The sequence below is a fragment of the Barbus barbus genome (genome assembly GCF_936440315.1).
Source record: "Barbus barbus genome assembly, chromosome: 17".
Lineage (NCBI taxonomy): Eukaryota > Metazoa > Chordata > Actinopteri > Cypriniformes > Cyprinidae > Barbus > Barbus barbus.
In genome coordinates this window covers 13303726-13327012 of record NC_136745.1, presented here as the reverse complement: position 1 = coordinate 13327012, position 23287 = coordinate 13303726, and the positions used below count along the sequence as shown (strand labels likewise).

Sequence of the window (23287 nt, the reverse complement as noted above, 5' to 3'; positions counted from 1 at the left end):
CTTCCTTTAACTATATTGGTTGAAATAATATATCTCATCCTGAGAAAGTAAAGTTACCCTAGTTGAATTCTGATAACAGACTTTGAATCTTATCCTCATTCAAACTTTTCTTACTACAGTAAAAAATAAATGTTAGCAACATTGACTTCAAAGATGCTTGAGAATCTTCAAAGCTTTTGTGCCTTTAATGTTTCTTTAATATGGTGGATTATTCTGTGTTTCAGGCTCATCAACTGGTTCTCGCATCATTTGAGTAACTTCCAATTCAGATGGAGCTGGGATGACTGGTGAGGATGAGCTGTTTCCTCTGGGAATCATTTGTATAGGCTATGTATAGTCTGTGTATAAATAGTTGTTTATTATATTCAAGTATTGAATTTTGATCTCTTCAGGGCTGACTGCTTGACTCAAGACATTGAAAATCCCAAACCCAAGTTCGTTAAAGAGGTTTTGGAAAAGTGTATGAGGTGATCTTTTTATAATTGCTAATTGACCCAGTTAATGCATGCTGTTATGTTTATTTACACTGAACCTTGATTATGAACGTGCAGGTTGTCGTACCATCAGCGGATAGTGGACATTGTTCCTCCGAGTTTCTCTGCCCTGATCCCGGCTAACCCTGTGTGCAGCTATAAATATGGAGAGGAGGCTGACAGTATGTTCTGGCTCAAGAACACATCTGTGACTCAATGTGTACGTTTGTATTTTTGTGTAAATGTGTAATGTGCCTGGTTTTTGTCTAAATTTGTTTCAGGTTCATTACCAGGATTAGCTATGACAACTACAGTGGGTAACGCTATCAAAAACCGGGCGTCTAATGAGGAGATTCTTATTGTTCTGAAAGATGTACCTAATCCAAACCAGGATGATGATGATGGTGGGTCTGCCTTTTGGTCTCATATGACATTTTAAAGTCACTTGCCAATCATAGTCCAACATCTTTAAATGATTTTAAATATATAATTGTTAGAAATATTGTTAAAATATTTAATTTATATTTACATAATTCATAATGCATGTATATATATTTCATTAAATAATCCTGAAATATGTATCTCAGTTTACACACAAATATTACGTCGCTGTTTCTCGAGCAAATCGGCATAGAATCATTTCTGAAGGATCATGTGACACTGAAGACTGGAGTAATAGTTGCTGAAAATTCAGTTTTGCCGTGACGGATTAAAAATCTTTCAAATTGTAGTTTTCAAAATCTTTTAAATTGGATTTATATTTCATCTCTTGAGCAATTAAATGCAGCCTTGATGAGCATGAAACTTTTCTTTTCAAAAGCATTTGCATTTCTTTCATTGATTTGTTATTTTTAATTGTATTAATGTTATTCATTTTAATTATTTATTCTGGCCTTCTTAAAAGACTTATTAACTTTAAAAAAGGTTATTAACTGGTTGGATTCGAGTAAAAAATTGTTTAACATCACTGAACCAACCTATGCACTAATTTATACCAGCAAAACTGATTTATGTTGGTTAAATCAGGTAGAAGTAGCTCTTTAAAGCCCTATTAGGACGGTAATTGTTTCTCATATGGACGTCTGTGAAAATACATTTACATAACACCTCAGTAATAACTCGTGGATTTGGATGGCGATTTATTCACAGTGGAGAAACAAATTCTGTGATCCTGCGAACCTGGGAACGCGCTGCTCACGTGGCCAGTCACATGATCGTCTGCTGTAAATCAAATAAATTTTATTTACTAATTTATTCTTATTGTCTAAAAAATACAGTGGGGAAAAAAATATATTTGATTCCCTGCTGATTTTGTGCGTTTGCCCACTAACTTTTTTGAAATGCGTTTTTGTTGTTATTCTGTCTCACTGTTAAAAAAAAAAAAACCTACCATTAAAATTATAAATTGATAATTTCTTTGTCAGTGGGCAGCCGTACATTTCCCCACTGTACATATGTAAAATGTATTATTATTATTCCAAGCATACTTTATAATGTATAATCCTATATATTATTTAAATCTCCTGTTTAAAAATAGGAAAATAGATGCGCTATAGTTGTATATAATTATACGCGATATAGTTATGTATATAATACACACTTTAAAATTGTACTGCATACCAGCTGCTGCCAAAATAAATACCCATTTCGAATGTTTTTGTCCTTTTCTTCTCTTTCTGCTCTCACTCGCTGTGGTGGAGCATTTATAAAATATTGCTCTTCTAAATACTTTCCAGCATTTCATAAATATGCATGCAAATTACACGGAAATGCAACAGTTCCCTTACGTGTGTTCGGGAGTGCTCAAAAAGTGTTTAAACAATGAATTTTTAATCTATTTCTTCTTGGAAACTCAGAGATGTGGATTTGAATGGCACACAGCCTTGGTGTCTGTAAAAAAAAAAAGTAGGTAATTCAGCCGGAGATTTTTACGCCGGTGGTGAGAAAAACACAGACATCAGGATTCGGATGGCATTAAAATCACCAACTACCCCCTGTAAATGGTGAAGATCCCTTACGTCCCCCCTGAGAAACAATTACCGTCCGAATCAGGCTTATGGTAACAGTTGCATGTTACCATTAGTTACAGTTTACTTTTACACACAAAAGCAAAGAATTTCATATTTTGAACTTGGCATTGTGTATTATGAGTATATTTGGCTCTTATTACAGATTGCTTGATGTTCTTCATTTGTATATTGCTTTGGATAAAAGCATTTCCTAAGTGAATGAATGTATGTAACCACACTTCTCCTTTCTATCCAGACGAGGGCGATGGCTTCAACCCTCTAAAGATTGAAGTGTTCCTGCAGACGCTGCTCCATTTGGCTGCGAAGTCTTTCAGTCATTCCTTCAGTGCCCTGGCCAAGTGAGTATTTCCTGCCAAAGCCCACACAGGCCTGCCAGTGGCTGGCTCCGTGCTCCCTCCCCTGCTCACAAACGCTGCCTGTAATTGCTAAAAGCACAGATCATTGAGAACGTATCAAAGCTTAAAAATGCTCAGGTGCCGTTTTTCTGGTAAACGGCAGTGGATGCGTTCCTTTTCTCTCTCAGGTTCCATGAGGTTCTGAAGACCCTTACAGACAGCGATGAGGGGAAACTACATATCCTCAGGGTTTTGTATGAGTTCTGGACGAACCATCCTCAGGTGGGATCATTCAGACGTCGTATTTTATGTTGTATTGTCTGATTGCATGCCAACCGATTTTCTCATTTATGAGAGCTTATGCTGTCAGTGTACTCTTTTAGATGATCTCCGTGTTGGTTGACAAGCTGATACGGACCCAGATTGTGGACTGTGCAGCTGTGGCCAACTGGATATTTTCACCTGAAATGGCTCATGATTTCACCAGGTAAACCTGCAAAACACACTTACTTGTGCAGGTGAGGTCACAGCAGCTGTAACTGATTTACGTTCATTGGGTCTATGCAGGTTTTATGTGTGGGAGATCCTACATTCCACCATCCGGAAGATGAACAAACACGTGCAGAAGATTCAGAAAGAGTTGGATGAGGCAAAAGAAAAGCTGGAGAAGCAACACAACAAAAAGGTAGAGAAAAATATTTTTGACTGCTAAGACACTTGTACATGTGGGCTTTTGTTCAAACCACACTGCTAGGGATGGGTATTGTTTACATTTTATCGATACTGCTTATCGATATAGTTATCGATATTATTTGGTTCAAAAAGATATGTTAACTTGTTGAAAATGTCAAATTATTTTATTACTGCAAAAATGTTATTACTGTTGAAGTTCTTCAGTCAAGAGCGAGTTATATTTCTCTGTTTTATTTCATTAAAGGGTTAGTTCAACCAAAAATTTTCATTAATTACTCACCCTGATGTCGTTCCAAACCCGTAAGACGTCGGAACACAAATTAAGATTTCTGTTTGAATCTGAGAGCTCTCAGACCCTCCATAGACAGCAATACAATATGGAGCGATTTTTGTGCCAATATTTATTAAACAAATCCAGTGTTTTGCAAATAAACACAATCTGCTTTGCAAAGAAAAACTGGACTTTCAAACAAACGCAAAGTGATTTTCAAATACAAAACTCTTTGAGAGAAAATGCAGAGGTATGGACAAATATATTGTGTGTTACAACTGTGAGACTCATTTGCCTTTTTATGAGGAAACTTGGCTTGATTTTCTCACACGAGTGCGGGCAGATTTTCTCACACGTGCAATTGAGCAACTTTCTTTTCCAAAACAGCAGATGACGCTGTTGGCCAATTTACGCTAGTCTCCCGAGACCTGAAACGCCTCTTTACCTTTTCAGACCAATATGAGTGAGGAACAGGTGAGTTTCTGTCTAACTAGATCTATAATTAACCATTTAGATGTTTTCACAAAGTGACCCTACTACAGTGTCAGTGAAATTCACAAGAAGTGCTGTAAAGTCAGAGGTGACCTGGCTAAACATTTAACTAGGCTGTCTTTCCCTATAAAATCTGATCCATTCTCCGTACCTCTTATCCTCTGTTGGATCGCGGGATATAGAATATACATATATATTGATACAATTGTTCAACAGTTTTTCTTTGCAAAGCAGATTGTGTTTATTTGCAAAACACCGGATTTGTTTGATAAATATTGGCACAAAAATCGCTCCATAATACAACTGAAATGTTCCCATGTCCAGAAACGTAGCAAGGAGATTGGTAAAATAATCCATGTAACATCAGGGGTTCAACCGTAATTTTACGAAGCCACGAGAATACTTTTTGTGCAAAGAAAACAAAAACAACGATTTTATTCCACATTTTCGTCTCTGCTGTTTCTCTTGTGGATGTGCGTTCAAGACAGTACATGATGCAAGCGCGTGGTGGCGCAAGCACTGATCCAGATCCAGTGTGATGACGTTGAACACATGTATCGCTCTGGATCACTGGATCTGGATCAGCGCTTGTGTCATGTACAGGTACATCTAAAAAAAAATGAATATCATGAAAAAGTTTATTATTTCTTGTAACTTATTTCAAAAAGTGAAACTTTCATATATTTTAGATTCATTACATGTAAAGTAAAACGTTTCAAGTTTTTTTATTATTTAGATTGGAGCTTACAGCTAATGAAAATCAAAAATCAGTATCTCAAAATATTAGAATATTTACATTTGAGTTTCAATTAATGACCATCTCTACAGTATAAATTCCGGGTATCTCTTGTTCTTTGAAACCACAATATGGCAATGATCCAGAAGACGAACATTGACGCCCTCCACAAAGAGGATAAGTCACAGAGGGTCATTACTGAAAGGCGTGGCTGTTTACAGAGTGCTGTATCAAAGCATATTAAATGCAAAGTTGACTGGAAGGAAGAATTTGGGTAAGAAAAGGTGCACAAGCTACAGGGATGACCGCAAGCTTGAGAATACTATTAAGCAAAGCTGATTCAAAAACTTGTGAGAGCTTGACAAGGAGTGGACTGAAGCTTGAGTCAGAGCATCAAGAGTCACCACGCTCAGACGTCTTCAGGAAAAGGGCTACCAAGCCACTTCTGAACCAGAAACAACATCAGAAGCGTCTTACCTTGGCTGTGGAGAAAGGAACTGGACTGTTTCTCAGTGGTCCAAAATCCTCTTTTCAGAAGAAAGTAAATCTTGTATTTCATTTGGAAATCAATGTCTGGAGTCTGGAGGAAGAGTGGAGAGGCACAGAATCCATGTTGCTTGAAGTCCAGTGTGAAGTTTCCACAGTCAGTGATGATTTGGGCTGCCATGTCATCTGCTGGTGTTGGTCCACTGTGGTGTTTCTGAAGTCCACAGTCAACGCAGCCATCTACCAGGAAATATTAGAGCACTTCATGCTTCCTTCTGCTGACAAGCTTTATGGAGATGCTGATTTCATTTTCCAGCAGGACTTGGCACCTGCCCACACTGCCAAAGGTACCAAAAGCTGGTTCAATGACCATGGTGTTACTGTGCTTGATTGGCCAGCAAATTCGCCTGACCTGAACCTCATAGAGAATCTATGGGGTATTGTCAAGAGGAAGATGAGAGACACCAGACCCAACAATGCAGATGACCTGAAGGCTGCTATCAAAGCAACCTGGGCTTCCATTACACCTGAGCAGTGCCACAGACTGATTGCCTCCATGCCACGCCGCATTGATGCAGTAATTCATGCAAAAGGAGGCCCAACCAAGTATTGAGTGCATAGAAATGAACATACTTTTCAGAAGCCTGACATTTCTGTTTAAAATATCCTTTTTTTTTTTTTAATTGATCTTATGCAATATTAGGGGTGGGAGAAAAAATGTATCCATCGATGCATCGCGATTCTCTCTCCAACGATTCTAGATCGATTCTGGGCTTAGTTTTTAACCAGATGTGCGATGACGCAGAGTTTGCATTAGAAACACCCGTATTCTGCTTGCTTCCAATTCCTCACACACATACACCACTCGAACCTTCTGTAAAATAAAGTAATCAAGAATTGTTCTGGAATCGGATCGTGACTCCCAGAATCGGAATAGGATCGTAAGGTGACTAAAGATTCCCACCCCTATGTAATATTCAAATTTTCTGAGACACTGAATTTTGGGTTTTCGTTATCTGTAAGCTACAATCATCAATTTCAAGAAATAAAGGCTTGAAATATTTCACTCTGTGTGTAATGTATCTATATAATATATGGGTTTCACTTTCTGCAATGAGTGACAAAAAATATTGACCTTTTTCAATACTTGGGAATTTTTCTTCCGTCGATGAACGGAGGTCTTACGGGTTTGGAATGACATCAGGGTCATTAACACAATTTTCATTTTTGGGTAATGCACGCATCCTCTTCTCTCTCAACTGTTCACTTTAACTTTAGACATAACTAACTGTTTATATGTAAACCTTGTGTGTTTTTGACAGTATTAGCACAATCAGATGATAACTAAGTAATCAGGTGCTGTTTAACCTGCGTTTTTAGTGTAAGCACGCTTCAGGTGTACGCGCTCTGAACAAGCGAATGAAATGTTTAACCGGCAAGGCTTTAAAGCACATGCAAATAATGTACTTTTGTGATTGCGAATAAGTGCAGTGTCTCGTGAGTGTAACTCTTCTGCTGAATCAACATTTGGTGTGAATGTGTCTCGCAAGTTACAGTTGGAGCTGGAGCCTGGAGATATAATAAATACAGCGCATTGCTTGAGGTAGATGTTGTGTTTTGTTAGTAAATGTTTCATTATAATAGCTACTAGTGTTGCCTCCTTTGTTCACTATTACACTACTGCATATATTGCATCTGACACGTGTCGTTTAGTTTTGTAACGTGAGCCCACACTTTAGAACGTTTCACTCTTTCAGCGATGGCTGATATTACTCAAACACACAGTGGATATCACACGCACCGAGCAAACATTGGCCACATCATTCAGTGAAGGAAAACGACAAGCAGCAACTGCTAATTCGTCATTAACATTGAGGTATATGGAGATAAAACAACCCAAGTATCGATAACCGTATCGTTTGTCCTGAAGTTTATCTAGTCTGGTATTGACCCAATTACGTACCGGATACAAAAAAATACCGGTTCTCGGTGCCCATCCCTACACACAGCACTCTGATTAGTTTTTTTCTCATTTATTTCTATTCTGATCTTTGGGATTGCCTGTTCTTCACTGTTACTTTAGTAAGGGCTTACATTGCATCATTTGTTTGTGCAATGCAGACAGTTAGAATCTGGAATGTCAACATTGGTTGCTGTAGTAATAATGTTGGTGTCGGCCCTAAGCCAACAAACTTTCTCATCTAGCAACTAGTGAGGATGGACCAGACGGACAACTGGAAATTTGGCTTCTGGTTGGTCATAATGTCTAGCCACAGCATTGAATTGGGGCCTGAGACAACATATGCTGTTGAGGAGGGATAACTGCATTTTTTTTTTTTTTATTGTTTTTTTTTTACATCCATCCTAGAGTCTCAGACACTAGAAAAACTGCTCTCATTCAGACAAAAACAGATTTTTTTTTTTATACATAGTAATTGTATTGCAAACCGCACATTATGGTGCTTGTAATCTTAATTTATTTTTATTTATTGTGTTTCAGATTAATAAAAAAACATCCAAGTTAGTTTTGCATTGTCAGCGTGAGGAAAGCCCCCCCCCCCCACCCATTATTTTAGATTTATTATAATTTTTCTTAAACTTATCTTTTGTTATATAAAAAAATTCAATTTACAAAATATATGTATCTTAAATATATTCTTTTATTTTTTTTGTTTATTATTACTATCATCTATTTCATTTCATTAAATTAATTAAATTAATTAATTAAATTAATAAAAAAAAATCTGAAATTAATCAGGATTAATTCCACCTAATATTAAAGTTTTTAAATATAATTTTTATATTGCAATTTCACATTCAGTCTTCAAATTAATGTAGTAACACCATAAAGACAGTATAATTGTAATATGTTTAATGGCATCTTTTTTATAAGTGAAGGCGAGTATCACTGATACCTACTAGTGATGTCTCTAGGAAATAATTTTTTCCTAATATTTTACCAATGACTATATGTAATGTTGACTACACTAACATTACAGTATAATTGAGAGCTATCAATGTGAACTTTTATTAGGCATTAAAAATAACTTCTAATTTGTGAACTTAAAACAATCTTCACATAAATCCACTATAATAAATGTCATATTTTCCTGTGCCCTGCAGCAAGTAGAAAATATACAGAAATTGAATAAAGTTATCATTTAAATATAGATGAATCCTAAAGCTACAAAAGTTATTGACTTCCTGCCGCTGTTGAACGTGCTGCGGATCTGACACACATGCTTGTCGTTTCATTCACATTTTAATATGAAATGTTTCAGGCCACAATGCTATTTTTGTGTGCAATTGAAGAACACGTGCTTCCAGCACAGTATAACTGCTGACAGGATGGAAGATTAATTTTTACTGACATCTCATCTGACCGCAGTTCACTGTTGTTCTACTGAAGCTCCCTCATCACCGGTACCTTTTCTGCACTCATTTGCCTGGCGCTGAGATGAAGTAGAATGCATGTCTGAAAAGTCTCCTATTTTGGTGTGGCCGCTGTGTCTAAATTAACTCAATTCTTGTCAAGAAAAAAGAGACCGAAGCAGCAGTTGTGCGTGGGATGGCTAACCCTAGCTCAGCCCCTGCGTTAATTGCGTAAAATTAATACGTTTAACTGGAAAAATTAATTGCCTGCGTTAACACGCTAATTTTGACACCACTAGTTACAACATTACAAACAACATAACCTATTAAACATTTGTTTGATATTTTCGACATTACTTTCATATTCTATACCTTTTATTTTACCATTTATATTTGTAAAAATTATGTATATTTAATGTTACTTATGCTTTGTCAATATTAAAATTATTTTAATGTTCCAATGAAAACACTGGCTTTCTCCAGGTCTTCATCAGGTTTTTTTATATGATTCAAAATAAAATGCCAAATATTTACTTTCACAAGCTGTCAAGTATTTTGAGCTTGCAGCAGGAAGTTTCAAGTTAAAGCTTACAGGCGCGGCATTAGAACACATGAAAGCAAGATTGCTGAAGAACGCGTATAGAGAAACGGCCTAAGCCTTTGGGCACTACACTCAAATTTAATGAAATGATTAAAATAATTTAATGATCATTTTTAAAGTCGACATGAAACAGAAGTAGCGATTGTCTTTTTTTCTCTACTGTGACGTCTATCCGAGTGAAACGGCATCTGAAATGAGAGGGCGGGACTTGACTTCGTCCTTCGAGAATTGATTGGAAGTTGGGGCGTTGCTAACAAAATGGAGGCAGATCTGAATGCCAGTTTGCAGTTAGTTGTGGGGGGATTTCTCTCCACTGGATTCACCGCCGACACCCTAGCATGAAGAATTTTTTTTATTTGAGGATGACAGCGATCAACGGCACAAAACATGCCTAACAGAGAGAGAGAGACTGCCTGAATAAGTCTTATTATAAAAAAAATTAAATAAATATATAGTTTGCGACATCCTAAGAGTAATGTTGTGGTAATATCCTTTCAATTTTTAAGGGTAGTGTCCTCCCCTATGGCTCACGTCAGCACTGGTCAATGCATTATTTCTATAAAGTGAAGCATCAGCAGCAGCTTGTCGTTTACCCCTTACATCACTAGCTCCGCCCTTGCGCCATAGCTCGTGACCGGAAGAGTAGAGGAGTCGTTTTGAGGGGGAGGGGAGGTTAACATTTTTGATTAAAGATTACAAAGGCACATGAAAAAAATATATATATTGCAGTGCACGAATAAGGTATTTATAATAAACACTACAGTATTCCATTAAGAAAATAAGAATTTTCCATTTTGATTTCATGCCGACTTTAATAATTGAAAAACAATATAGTGTAGCTTTAAGGAAAATGATTACAAAATCATTTTGCGCCAATAACTGCTAAAATATTTTGGTTTAAGAATATTTGGTTGTGATGACTCTGTACTGAGTATGTGTGCGTTCTTTTAAAAACTTTGCTTTAAACAACTAATGTTTCTCTCTTCCTGTAGGAGCGGGACAGCGGCGATGAAGAGGACATGGAGAAGAACAGTGAGGATGAGGAGGGTCAGTTGGAGGAACAGATCGAGAGGCTGCAGGAGAAAGTAGAGTCGGCCCAGAGCGAACAGAAGAACCTTTTCCTTGTTATATTCCAGGTGCGTCTATGACAATGCAGATCCATTTTATCCTGATGCAAAAAGCTTTTTTGTTAATAGATTTTGTTTTTTATACAGGCTTCATAACTACATTAAAAAAAGCTGCAAAAGATGTGTCCCTGTTAATGTCACAACTCCTTTTACACCTTGTTCCTATTTGTCAGGAAAGAATAAACATTCTTTTCATGTCTTGTTCTCTCTCTGTGTCTTTTGTTTCATTATGATATTTGAAGACAGTGCCTGAAGCTAAGAGATGCCAAAACAACTGTTATCTCTCTTTTTCTTTCAGCGCTTCATTATGTTACTGACAGAGCACCTGGTTCGCTGTGAAACTAGCGGCATAGACATCAATACCACCTGGTACAAGAACTGCATCGAGAGGCTACAGCAGATCTTCCTCATGGTAGTCCTGATCCACATGTTTGCTGGGCTATACTGTGTATTGTTGGTCATTTAACATCTCTTATTTATTACCTTCAATCTTCATTGTTGTCCACAGCATCATGTGATCATCCAGCAGTATATGGGCACCCTTGAGAACCTGCTGTTTACTGCGGAGCTCGACCATCATATCCTGGCTGTTTACCAGAAGTTCTGTGCCCTTCAGCTCTGAAATCCCACAATGCATCACTTCAGACTGTCACACCTGCCTGTTTATGTGGCATTTCAAGGTTAAGTGACATCCATCAGGATCATTGGAGATGGTTGTTTTGTAACCATTTTGGGCCCTTGATATGTTTGTGGTGTTTGTTTTTCTTTTCATTTGTTTTTAACCCTTTGTCATCAGCTCTGTGGTAAGTGTAGGTCTTTTAAAATGCTTGGTGTTTAGCAAACCATGATAAAGAGCTTTGTTTTACTCAAGCAACCATGATATGAAACCGTTTTTATGCGTTGTCATTTTGATTGAAAAGCGATTTAGTCGACAAGTAATTCTGCATTATCAATGGCGTGCCTCTGTAAAGCAGACTGAGCTTTTTTGCCACTGTAATGCCATGTTTTGGATAAGATGTCTTCCTCTCTTTTTTTGTTTTGTTAAAAATACAAAATCAAAAACACAATAACCCTGCTTATGTCTTGTTCTTGCATGCATTTAAGAGGATGTGGACTGACATATGATCATTTTTGGGTATAACTGACAATTTAAGTCTGTTTTGTGAACTGTTCATACAATTAAGAGAAAATGTATGAGATGTGCAGATGAGAGAAAAAATGACTTTCCAAAAACAGTGTTTTTGATTGTAAAATTAATTTTATTAACATGCAAACAAATGTTTTGGTCAAGTTAGCAGGAGTTGGTAATAGGTAATGATTTAAATGGTTCCTGAGCACTTCTCTGGGGTTAGTGTAAATGCCCATCTTACTGTACCCTGTCAGGCTTATTGCTTGGCTACTTTGCTAAATAAATAATTGGAAATGAAATACTGATCAGAACTGAAAATACTTAAGTGAAAGGAAAGAGACCATAAGAGTTCTGAGAGATAAAAGTAGCAGCGAAGGAGTTAAGGGTCAAATGTACAGTTTAGCGGTCATTCAAAACATTTTGACCACACAATGACAGATCAGAATGGAGTATTGCATAAAGCTGTGCAATATTTTGCATCGATACCACAGTTTAAATCCTAGTATAGCTATGTACAGTATGGAAGCTTTTTCCCACAATGATAAAACAAATGGTAATTGGTCATTTTTCTTTCTCACAATTCTCTGAAAAAAATACATATAAACTTGCAATTCTGAGAAGAAAATTGTCAATTGTGAGATGTAATCTTGTAATTGCAAGAAAGTCAATTGTGAGAAAAATGTGTAATTACTTGAATTTGTTTTACTCCGTTAGAAATAAAACGGTTCTGACTTTATACCTCTCAATTCTTTTTCTCAGAATTGTTTATAACTAGCAATTTTAAGATCTTCAAAAAAAAAAGATTTGCAAGAAAAAGTTGCAATTACCTTCTTTCTTTCTTTCGTTTTTACCACGGCAGTTATTCTAACCCAGCAACTCTTTATTTATGCACCTACTCAAGGTAGAAAGTTTGTCCTATGGACATTTTATTGCACTCAAATATATCTCTACTTTCATAATATAACTATAACAGCCTTAGTTTCCAACTTTAAATATATGCACCTCATTAAATAACTACATTGTAAAATAATTAATGCATTAAGTACAACAGTAAGAAAATCCCTGTAACCCTGTATTGCAATAAAAACATTAAAAATTTGAGATTACAATTGCATGAAACATTTGGTCTTGGTTTGGCTTTGTAAGATTAATTGTGGTTAAGCTGGTACCACTTCTGAGCATTTAAGGCACATATTTCCAATGTTAATGAGGTAAAATACTTCTTAAAGTGTGCGTAAACACTGTCATCAGTGGTTTCTCTTGCTGATAGATAAGTCTGTCCCTTTATGCATCAGTGCTGTTTGCCCAGGTGTCTCCTCCTGTTGACTGGTCTGTCACCGTATTTGGTGAGGCTGTGGCTTCCGCACGGATTCTCCGGTAATCCGTGTGGAAAAAGCCAACAAAGCAGCAGGTGCCCAGAGTACACAGGCCTGCCATCACCAGCACTGGCACTGTGTGTGTGTGCATTTAGGATAAAGAGCAAGTTTGAGAGAAACAGATGAATGCCTGGAGCTCAGCCCAACTCTATCATTAACTCATCAAAGCATCAAGCGACCAGGAAAAGCCGGAAGGCTGGATTCATTTGGACGTGTTCCCATTTTAAACATTTTCACTACCCACACTGGAATCAGTTTATGTGGAAAGAGGATGTGAAAATAGTGCACTAACCAGCAACACTAAACTTGCAAAGCATGGTGGGGGTCGTGACAGTGAAGGGAGGAAACTAAACGCCACTAGAATAAAGCCATACTTTTTACTGCGTACTGCACAGTGCACTGCATACTATCTTTCAGTAAATACCTAGTATGTGAAATATTACAAATAAGTGCAACACTCACCTCTCCAACTCACATTGGCATCTGCACACACAGATAATGGAGAATCTGCCATTGGTTTGGCCAGAGCTTGTAGCAGGAGCAGATAAATGGCGGCCTGAATTTGTCTTGATTAAACATCACATGAAAAATGAATATTTGCTAGGAATGTACACACCCTCAGACCATCCAAGATGATTTTTTTCAGTTTTTCTTCATCAGAACGAATCGGAAAAATTAAGCATTACATCACTTGCTTATCAATGGATCCTCTACAGTGAATGGGTGCCGTCAGAATGAGAGTTCAAACAGCTGATAAAAAACATCACAATAATCCACATGACTACAGTCCATAATTTAATGTCTTGTGAAGTGAAAAGCTGTGTTTGTAAGAAACAAATCTATCTTTAAGACGATTTTAATTTTAAAGTCGATCTCCTGTTGTCCTCTCACATTTAAATCCACCAACATATTTGCTTTGAACTATTTTGATCTGTTTTTACATATTTCTCTCCTGATTCAGACAAGATGACTTTTTCACAGGAGAAAGCAATGTTATGGATAGAGGACTCGTAATTTAGTTGGAAGCCACGGTTTTAAGTAAAAAAAAACATCTCAATGGTCTATTTTGTTTCTTACAAACACATCTTTTTGCTTCACAAGACAAATAATTGATGGACTGGAGTGGTGTGGATTACATGTTGTGATGTTATTATCAGCAGTTTGGACTCTCATTCTGATGGCACCCATTCACTGCAGAGGATCCATTCAAATGCTAAATTTCTCCAAATGTGTTCTGATGAAGAAACAAACTGATCAAGGATGGCCTGAGGGTGAGTACATTTTGAGCAATTTTAAATTTTTGGTGAACAATTCCTTTAAGAGAAGAATTTTAGCAACTTTTGAAACGAAACTTACCCAGACACGAAGATCAATCCAGAGGATGTTGCTTCACCCACAGGGTACGAGCATTCAACTCCGAGCTCCATTGCGACGGGATATACAGAGTACCCAAAAAATCCAAACCAAGCACATACTGCACCAATGATGAACTTCTGCTCGCTTAACTGAGAAACCTGAGGAGAGCAGGATGACAAAATCTCAGGTCCAACACTCATTAACAACACTGAAACCATTACTCTACTCACCACAGCAAAAACAGAGCAGCCCAGGGATGTCAGACACATGTTTATCTTAGTGACTTCTGTAAACTTCTTGGTCTTATCCACATACAGGCCGAGGAGAAAAGCACCTAGAACACCGAATACAATAGCAACTGCACCGCACAGTCCTGCAAAGTCCTGCCACATTAAACATGTAGAGACAAAGTTATCTTGACTTAATGCTAACACTTAAACTGTACAGACTTGGCAGGTGATTGAAAGTGATGTTTATATAAACCTTATCTATCTAGCTATCTAGATTTCTTAGGTAGTGCAGTATTTAATGCTATGTTTTTAAATAATTTTTTAACTTTGTCAAGGCTTTGTCAATCCAGCATTTCTGTTTTTCAAGTTAGTTGAGTTTTAACTTTTTTCTAGTTATTTAACATGGCACAGGTTGGTTTAACAGTACGAGGTAAATGTGGGAATAATTATTTTTGGGATCTTACATTTGGGTAGCCCTTAACACAAAGTATCTGCTCCAGCAAGGTGGAAAAGCAAGTGAACACCCCTATTCCTGAACCAAAACACACCAGCAGGACCATGTATGCTTTGTTTGTCAGTAGCTGTAAATAAAAGAGCGACAAAATGCAGTGAATCTCAGACAGCAGTACAAAATGACATAAGAGCCACCTGTAGTCAGACGCTGTATTTTATAAATTGCACATTATAGGCTACTCATGCAATAAGTTGTCATGTCAGTTTGTTTAAAATTGTGTAGTACCAGTTTCACCCCCTGTAGAAAAGGTTCAGAGCTGGAGGTCACCATGCTGGCAGAGGGGGGTGTCGGGGGGACGCGTTCACGGATCCCCACTGTTGCTAGGAAACAGGCTACGATGGCAGGTATAGCATATATCAAGAGCTACAAGTCAGACAGAGAGACGACGGGACTATAGGCATGTACATAATACAAGAAATACAATTCTTTTGTCACCAAGTTCTTACCAGCATGAAAAGACTAATGGTGTAACTAATTATCATCGGAGAGAAGATATTCGCTAAGAGCAGCCCAACAGTATTTGCTGGAAAACAAAAGAGAAGAATATTACCATTCTACAGTAAGTTAGGCTAAAGGCATTGAAATACCATATACAGTTGTGGTCAGAATTATTGGAACCCTTGGTAAATATGATCAAAGAAGACTGTGAAAATTAACCTGCTTTGTTAATCCTTTTGATCTTTTATTTAAAAAAATCACAAAAAGCTAACCTTTCATTGGATAATAAGAATTTAAAATGGGGGGAAATATCATTATGAAATAAATGTTTTTCTCAAACACACGTTGGACACAATTATTGGCACGTTTTTATTCAATACTTTTTGAAACCTCCATTTGTCAGTTTAACAGCTCTAAATCTTTTCCTATAATGCCTGATGAGGTTAGAGAACACCTGACAAGAGATCAGAGACCATTCCTTCATCCAGAATCACTCCAGATCCTTTAGATTCACAGCTCCATGACGGTGCTTCTTCTCTTCAGTTCACCTCACTCATTTTCTACAGAGTTCAGGTCACAGGACTGGAATGGCCAGCAGAAGCTTGGTTTTGTGCTCAGTGACCCATTTTTGTGTTGTTTTTGAGGTTTGTGTTTGGATTATTGTACGGTTGGAAGATCCAAACATGGCCCATTATAAGATTTCTAATAGAATCAGTCACTTATCGATTTTTTATCTGTTGGTATTTGATAGAATCCATGATGCCATGTGTCTGAACAAGATGTCCAGGACCTCCAGCAGAAATATAGGCCCACAACATCACAAATACAGCAGTATATTTCATTGTACACATGGGGTACTTTTTATCCCTGTGTTCACCAAACCCATCTTGAGTGTTTGCTGCTAAAAAACTCATTTTTTAGTTTCATCTGACCATAGAAGCCAGTCCCATTTGAAGTGCCAGTCCTGTCTGATAACTGAATATGCTGGAGTTTGTTTTTGGATGAGCTAATTTTTCTTGAAATCCTCCCAAACAACATGTGGGGATGTAGGGGCTGTTTGACAATTTTTTTTTAAGGTTTTCTGACCCCGAGACTCAACTATTTTCTGCAATTCTCCAGCTGTGATCCTTGAAGAGTCTTTAGCCACTCAAACTCTCCTTCTCACCGTGCATTAGGACGATATAGACACACGTCCTCTTCCAGGCAGTTTCATTACATTTTCTGTTGATTGGAAATTCTTAATTATTGCCCTGATGGTGGAAATGGGGATTTTCACTGCTCTAGCTCTTTTCTTAAAGCCACTTCACTAATTTGTGAAGCTCAATTATCTTTTGCTGCACATCAGAAATATATTCTTTGTTTTTTCTCATTGTGATGGATGATTACGGGAATTTGGGCTTTGTTTTCCCTCCTATTTATATTTCTGTGAAACAGGAAGCCATGGCTGGATAATTTCATGTTCATAATCACTCTGGAGTGCTCAAAATTGTGAATATGAATGGGAGTATACTTCAGAGATATTTTACTCTTAAGAATTTCTAGGGGTGCCAATAATTGTGTCCAACGTGTGTTTGAGAAAAACATTTATTTCATAATGATATTTCCCCCCATTTTAAATTCTTATTATCCAATGAAAGGTTAGCTTTTTGTGAATTTTTTAAATAAAAGATCAAAAGGATTAACAAAGCAGGTTAATTTTCACAGTCTTCTTTGATCATATTTACCAAGGGTTCCAATAATTCTGACCACAACTGTAAGATATGAGCTGTAAAAAAGGTTACCCATGGAAGCCATCATGTTAGCCGTGGCCCTCTGGTGATCAGGGAACCAGAGAGCTGCCAGCTTGGTGGGGGCAAAGATGACCAAAGGCTGGGCAAAGGCGCAGAGAGTCTGGCCCCCCATGACCACAGGGAACATGGCCCACTCTGGGATGCAGTTCAGCATGCCAATGACACGCAGGACAGTGCCCAACATGTTGAGCCATGAGCCCATGATTAGCTGTTTCAGAAGATAGCAAGAAAGAAAATTATGTAAGTGTGTTTCTTTTGACCCTGTGGACTGTCATTTTTCGTAAATGTCATGAACATATTCACCAGTGGCTTTTTTTAATACATCCCAAATTATGTATTGTGTTTGATAACTTTCTGTGGTGAAAGTGACATTTTATACATTTAATAATAATAAATGTGTTAAGTAAATAAACGAAGAGGATAAAGTTGAAAGCAAGCATTTTAAATAACACAATTAAATAATATACACTGAACAAAATTATAAACGCAACACTTTTGTTTTTTCCCCCATTTTTGAGCTGAACTCAAAGATCTAAGACTTTTTCTATGTACACAAAAGGCCTATTTCTCTCAAATATTGTTCACAAATCTGTCTAAATCTGTGTTAGTGAGCACTTCTCCTTTGCCGAGATAATCCATCCACCTCACAGGTGTGGCATATCAAGATGCTGATTAGACAGCATGATTATTGCACAGGAAAATACCACTTATCTGCACCTCAGTATTGTAGTACATTATAAAACAGTATGCAATAATAACCTATTACGTGTAAATTATAGTTTTAATTCAAATTATTAAATGGATGCCACCTTATTGGGACAATAAAGCCCTCCCTACACCTACCCTAACCCTACCCGATACTTTTATTTTCAATTTTTTGATTATTTTCTTCATTTTTATTGAAAATAAATGCCTTTCCGATGCAATATGAAATTTGAAAAGGGAGAAAAAAAAGTTTGGTAAAAGGCGTAAAAATCATGAGCCTTACCATCTACGCCACTGAAATAGATGCTGAAATTTTGAGGGTTTTTTTTTTGTTTTGACTAACCCAATCACACGTTGGTGGGTGGAGTTAGTGTAAATATTCAACTAGATTTTAGAGTATGTTTGTTTATACCGAGAAGCGCAGTCCCAGTGTGTCCAGCACCCATGTTGTGATCAGACTGAAGAAGATAGCAACCACTACATAGACAAGGGACAGCCAATTGACCAGATTTAGAGAGATTCGCAGATATTGTGCTGACTGGTCGGCCACAGGAGCAAAAGTCAGCCATGACTGTGGAGAAATTGAACACATGAAAATGAAGATGTAGCTTCAATGTGTATGTCATTGTGATATCTAGTCAAAAATACAATACATATATATATATATATATACAGTGCCCTCCAAAAGTATTGGAACAGTAAGGCCAATTCCTTTATTTTTGCTGTAGACTGAAAACATTTGGGTTTGACATCAAAAGATGAATATGAGATGAGAGATTAACATTTCAGCTTTTATTTACAGGTATTTTCATCTGGATCTGATACACAACTTAGAAGATAGCACCTTTTGTTTGAACCCACCCATTTTTAATGTTACCAAAAGTATTGGAACAGATAGAATTAACATAGATTAAAGTGAAAAAGACTTCATATTTAGTTGCAAATCCTTTGCTTTCAATAACTGCATCAAGCCTGTGACCCATTGACATCACCAAACTTTTGCATTCTTCTTTTGTGATGCTTTTCCAGACTTTCACCGCAGCCTCTTTCAGTTTTGGGGGGTTACTCCCTTCAGTCTCTTCTTTAGCAGGTAAAATGCATACTCTACAGGGTTTAAGTTTGGAGATTGGCTTGGCCAGTCTAAAACCTTCTACTTCTTGCCCCTGATGAACTCCTTTGTTGTTTTGGCACTATGTTTTGGGTCATTATCTTGCTGCATGATGAAGGATCTCCCAATCAGTTTGGTTGCATCTTTCTGTAAATTGTCAGTTAATTTTGCTGCTGCCATCATGTGTTACATCATTAATGAAGATTAATGAACCCGTCCCAGAAGAAGCGATGAAAGCCCAAGCCATTACATTACTTGTGTAATATGTACTATAATGTACACCTGTGTACACTGTGTTTCAGATGAGCTTGTATGTTTGGGATCATGAGCAGATCCTTTCTTTCTCCAAACTTTAGCCTTTCCATCACTTTGGTCCATAAAATCAGTCCATAAAACCTTGTCCCAGAATTTTTGAGTGTCGTCTCCTATTCTTCTTGCTAATGAGTGGTTTGCATCTTCTGGTGTAGCCTCTGTACTTTTGTTCATGAAGTCAAACAGTAGATTGTGATTCCTTCACTCCTGCCCTCTGGAGGTTGTTGCTGATGTCACTAACAGTTGTTTTAGGGTCTTTCTTTACAGCTGTCACAATGTTTCTGTCATTAACTGCAGATGTTTTCCTTGATCTACCCGTTTGAGGTGTGTTACTTAGTCCACCAGTGGTTTCTTTCTTCCTCAGGAGATTCCAAATGGTTGTACTTGCTATTGCCAGTGTTTGTGCAATGGTTTGATTGATTTTTCATCTTCTCTCAGCTTCACAATTGCTTGTTTTTCACCCATAGACACCTCTCTGGTTTTCATGTTGGTTACACGTCTAACTAACTATAAATGCAGTTTGCACGGATCTGAAACTGAGCGCAGACATTCAGTGCTATTTATTGTTTGAATAATCAATTAATAGGACACACCAGGGCAACAAAACACACCTGTCAGTCACATGTTCCAATACTTTTGGTAACATGAAAAATGGGTGAGTTCAAACAAAAGGTGCTATTTTCTAAGTTGTCTATCAGATCCAGATGAAAATACCTGTAAATAAAAGCTGAAATGTTAATCTCTCATCTCATATTCATCTTTTGATGTCAAACCCAAATGTTTTCAGAAATAAAGGAATTGGCCTTACTGTTCCAATACTTTTGGAGGGCACTGTATATGCCATTTATTAAATATATGAAGTGCATGAAGTTGACACAAAGTCTCAGTTCATCATTTAACTGCTGAAGCTGCAAAAAACAGAAACCACAGGTCAGAAGGGCCCCTCACATGAGCTAAATATGACAAACACAGAGTGACGTGCAAGTGTATAAGCAACAAGTTTGTACTGAGAAATTATACTTGAATTTAAACTATGGGTACAATTATACAAGTCAAGCCACATTGTAAATACAATTTTAAGGAATAAATATATGATTATATTTTCCTCCGGGAATGTAATTGAGTAAAAATACAAGTATTTTATGTTAGTGGTACTAAAGTAAACACTTAGAGATGAAGAACAGCTATACCCCTTCTGAGAATTATTCACAGTGCAGTGGCCATTTGCAGTGTTGTACACAATAGCATTTACTTGTTAGCTATCAAGAATATTATATGTATGCAGCAGCGTGACAGATGGCAGTCAGCTGATCCCAAAACACAATACAGTCATCTTATGCACCACTGCACAACTTACTGGGATGCTGTTTCACATTAATTCAAATTCATAGATGTTGTTTTGCAGTCAGTGTGGAAATCTTTTGTGCACTTTGTGTAACATAAGATGCTTTCCTAAAATGGATTACATTGCTGATTGTACTTTAAAATTATTTTAGTACTTACAAATTCTTAACACATGCCTGCGACTACAATCCAGAATCACATATACAGATTTAGGCCATCATCAGATTTCCTCAAGATTGTAATCTTTAAATAAACCCTGAATTACACCATCTGCTAAGCTTTAATACAGTGTGCCAAGGCACAGTGTAGATTTCTCGTATTTCAGATGAACAGCTTTGGACGTCTTGGCCTTGTATCACATATACAATGGTGTCAGTGCAAATGACAGGTCCCACGGGAGCCACGGGTACGTAATTAAGATTGACAAGCCCCTTTCTGGCACACGTCCTCTTCAGATATAATAGCCTCGGGGGGACATATCCATGTCCTACTACAGCTGGGCTATTAGGAAGACCCTGTTATGACCCTGTAGACTGAAGCCCCTGGACTGATCACTATGGAAAGTGTGAACATTATTGACCCTCTCTGTGAAATCCAGGCTAAAGTCTCAAAATCTAATAACAAGCATCAAAGTTTGATTTCAGCCATTTATTTGACTATGATTTAAGTTTTGGACATAGCCTTACTCAGTCAATATTAAAGATATCAAGGTTACATTTTCACAGAATGTTCTTTACCTTATGAAGGATGATTTTAAGTAGAAAACAGTAAATCACACACAAACATACACACACACACAACCACACACATACAATAATAATAACAACAATAAAAAAGCTGGGTTTTCACAGCTAGGGTCACATTTACTAAAATCAGTTCAACACTGGATAAATTGGGAGACTTGAGCAGCAACAGACATAATAAATCGGTCACAATTAGTGGTGTCAAATGATTAATCGTGATTAATTGCAACCAAAATAAAAGTTTTTGTTTACATAATATATGTGCACTTTGTATATTTATTATGTATATATAAACACACACACAGTAAATATTTTGAAAATATTTACATGTATATATTTATATTCTTATATTTTATATTATATATAAATATATTTAACATATCAACATATTTTTTCATAAATATATACATGCATGTGTTTGTCTTTATATATATACTTAATAAATATACACAGTATACACACATATAATGTAAACAAAAACTTTTATTTTGGACGTGATTAATAGTTTGACAGCACTGATCACAATTAATCGCATATATCGTTTTTGATGTATCCATATTCATGAGCTTGTCCCAGGCCTAAAAAAAAGCTTGTTTCTTTTAGTAAAATGCCAATTTTCTTTGGTGTACATCATAGCTGTGAAACATGATTTGCTACTTGCTATTAAAAGTCTAAAGTGGTTATAATTTCAGTGGAAACATTATATTGGACAAAATATGAATATGCAAGATGAGTCAGTTTTTAGTCGTTTTGGAAGAAGAGGACTGTAAATTGCGCAGTCTATCGCCTAGCCTATTTATTGAAACATAATTGTGTCAATTTATGACAAATTAGTTGAAAGCAGACATAGGCTACTCTTAAAGGGATAGTTCACCGTCAGTTGCTGGTCCCCATTGACTTCCATATTATGGAGAAAAATTAAAATTGCTATGCAAGTCAACAGGGTTAGGAACTGAAGGTGAACTATCCCTTTAAGTCGATAAAACGTAAATTTTAATCACTGGATGTTTAAAGTAAACATAACACAGGCTGGAGCGCTTGGGATTCATGACGTCATTAAAAACAAAAGTTGTTGTAGAGGTGGAGTAATTCAAAAGTACCTTCGGTGCTATTCGGATAGATAATCCCCTGGCATATTTGTACTTGATATAAAAAATAATAATAATTGACGTAGGTAATGATTTCTCTGTAAAAGAATGAGTATAACATCCTACCATTGCGTTAGAACAGTTTAGCAGGCAGAGTACAAATAGCATGAACCATCTCCTTTTGTAAACTTTGAACTTTGTCGTGTTTCTTGAGTCCAGGTGAGACCGAACATCTTCACTCGAGCTCCCATCATCCATAATGACAATCCAGAGCCACAACCAGATCAAATAGGCTAAGTTTTAAAAACTCTTGAAAACACAACCCGTCGTCAGCGGTGTATCCATTTGGGTCCAAAACAATTCTGTCTGTAGGCACAAATAACTTAACCAGTTTCCAGAAAAACGTTTCCAAACAGTGAACTATTAAAAATCACGAGCATGGTTATTTGCTTTGTCTAGAAAGACCATTATTTTGGTTTTGATTTCACATATATGCCGGTGAATGGGAGTTGTTAGGCGCTTCAACCTTGCAACACTC

At 37.0% G+C, this 23287-nt stretch overlaps 2 protein-coding genes across 4 annotated transcripts in view; one reads left to right on the top strand and one right to left on the bottom strand.

The window, feature by feature from the left end:
- The window catches only part of LOC306883061 (nuclear cap-binding protein subunit 1), a 19339-nt gene extending 6490 nt beyond the window's left edge, over nt 1-12849 (top strand). Inside the window, exons 13-24 of one of the 3 annotated variants that reach the window (XR_013785334.1) lie at nt 225-287; nt 393-467; nt 552-655; nt 755-877; nt 2739-2841; nt 3027-3120; nt 3222-3325; nt 3406-3523; nt 7067-7119; nt 10482-10625; nt 10915-11028; nt 11125-12480. Coding sequence is in view for 2 of the 3 variants with exons in the window: in XM_079438132.1 (XP_079294258.1) it covers nt 225-287; nt 393-467; nt 552-655; nt 755-877; nt 2739-2841; nt 3027-3120; nt 3222-3325; nt 3406-3523; nt 10482-10625; nt 10915-11028; nt 11125-11238 (1156 nt within the window). In the remaining variant the exon portion in view is untranslated. Of the gene's footprint in view, nt 1-224; nt 288-392; nt 468-551; nt 656-754; nt 878-2738; nt 2842-3026; nt 3121-3221; nt 3326-3405; nt 3524-7066; nt 7120-10481; nt 10626-10914; nt 11029-11124 lie in introns of all 3 variants that reach the window. The other 2 variants (XM_079438132.1, XM_079438133.1) reach the window with 2 other exon arrangements.
- On the bottom strand, nt 11860-23287 carry LOC306883062 (solute carrier family 49 member A3-like). The gene is made up of 10 exons (XM_079438134.1): nt 22876-23287; nt 18567-18725; nt 17441-17657; nt 15668-15744; nt 15447-15584; nt 15172-15288; nt 14708-14860; nt 14478-14635; nt 13584-13687; nt 11860-13196 (listed from the first exon to the last, which is right to left on the bottom strand). The coding sequence occupies exons 1-10, from the start codon at nt 23005-23007 to the stop codon at nt 13030-13032; spliced, it is 1422 nt and encodes a 473-aa protein (XP_079294260.1). The 5' UTR covers nt 23008-23287; the 3' UTR covers nt 11860-13029.

Coding starts and splice junctions, on each gene's coding strand:
- LOC306883062 (XM_079438134.1), bottom strand. CDS start 23,007: ATGGATGATGGGAGCTCGAGTGAAGATGTTCGGTCTCACCTGGACTCA. Junction 15,745..17,440: donor TAACATGATGGCTTCCATGG/GTAACCTTTTTT, acceptor TTTGTTTTCCAG/CAAATACTGTTGGGCTGCTC. Junction 13,197..13,583: donor TGCCAATGTGAGTTGGAGAG/GTGAGTGTTGCA, acceptor ACACACACACAG/TGCCAGTGCTGGTGATGGCA.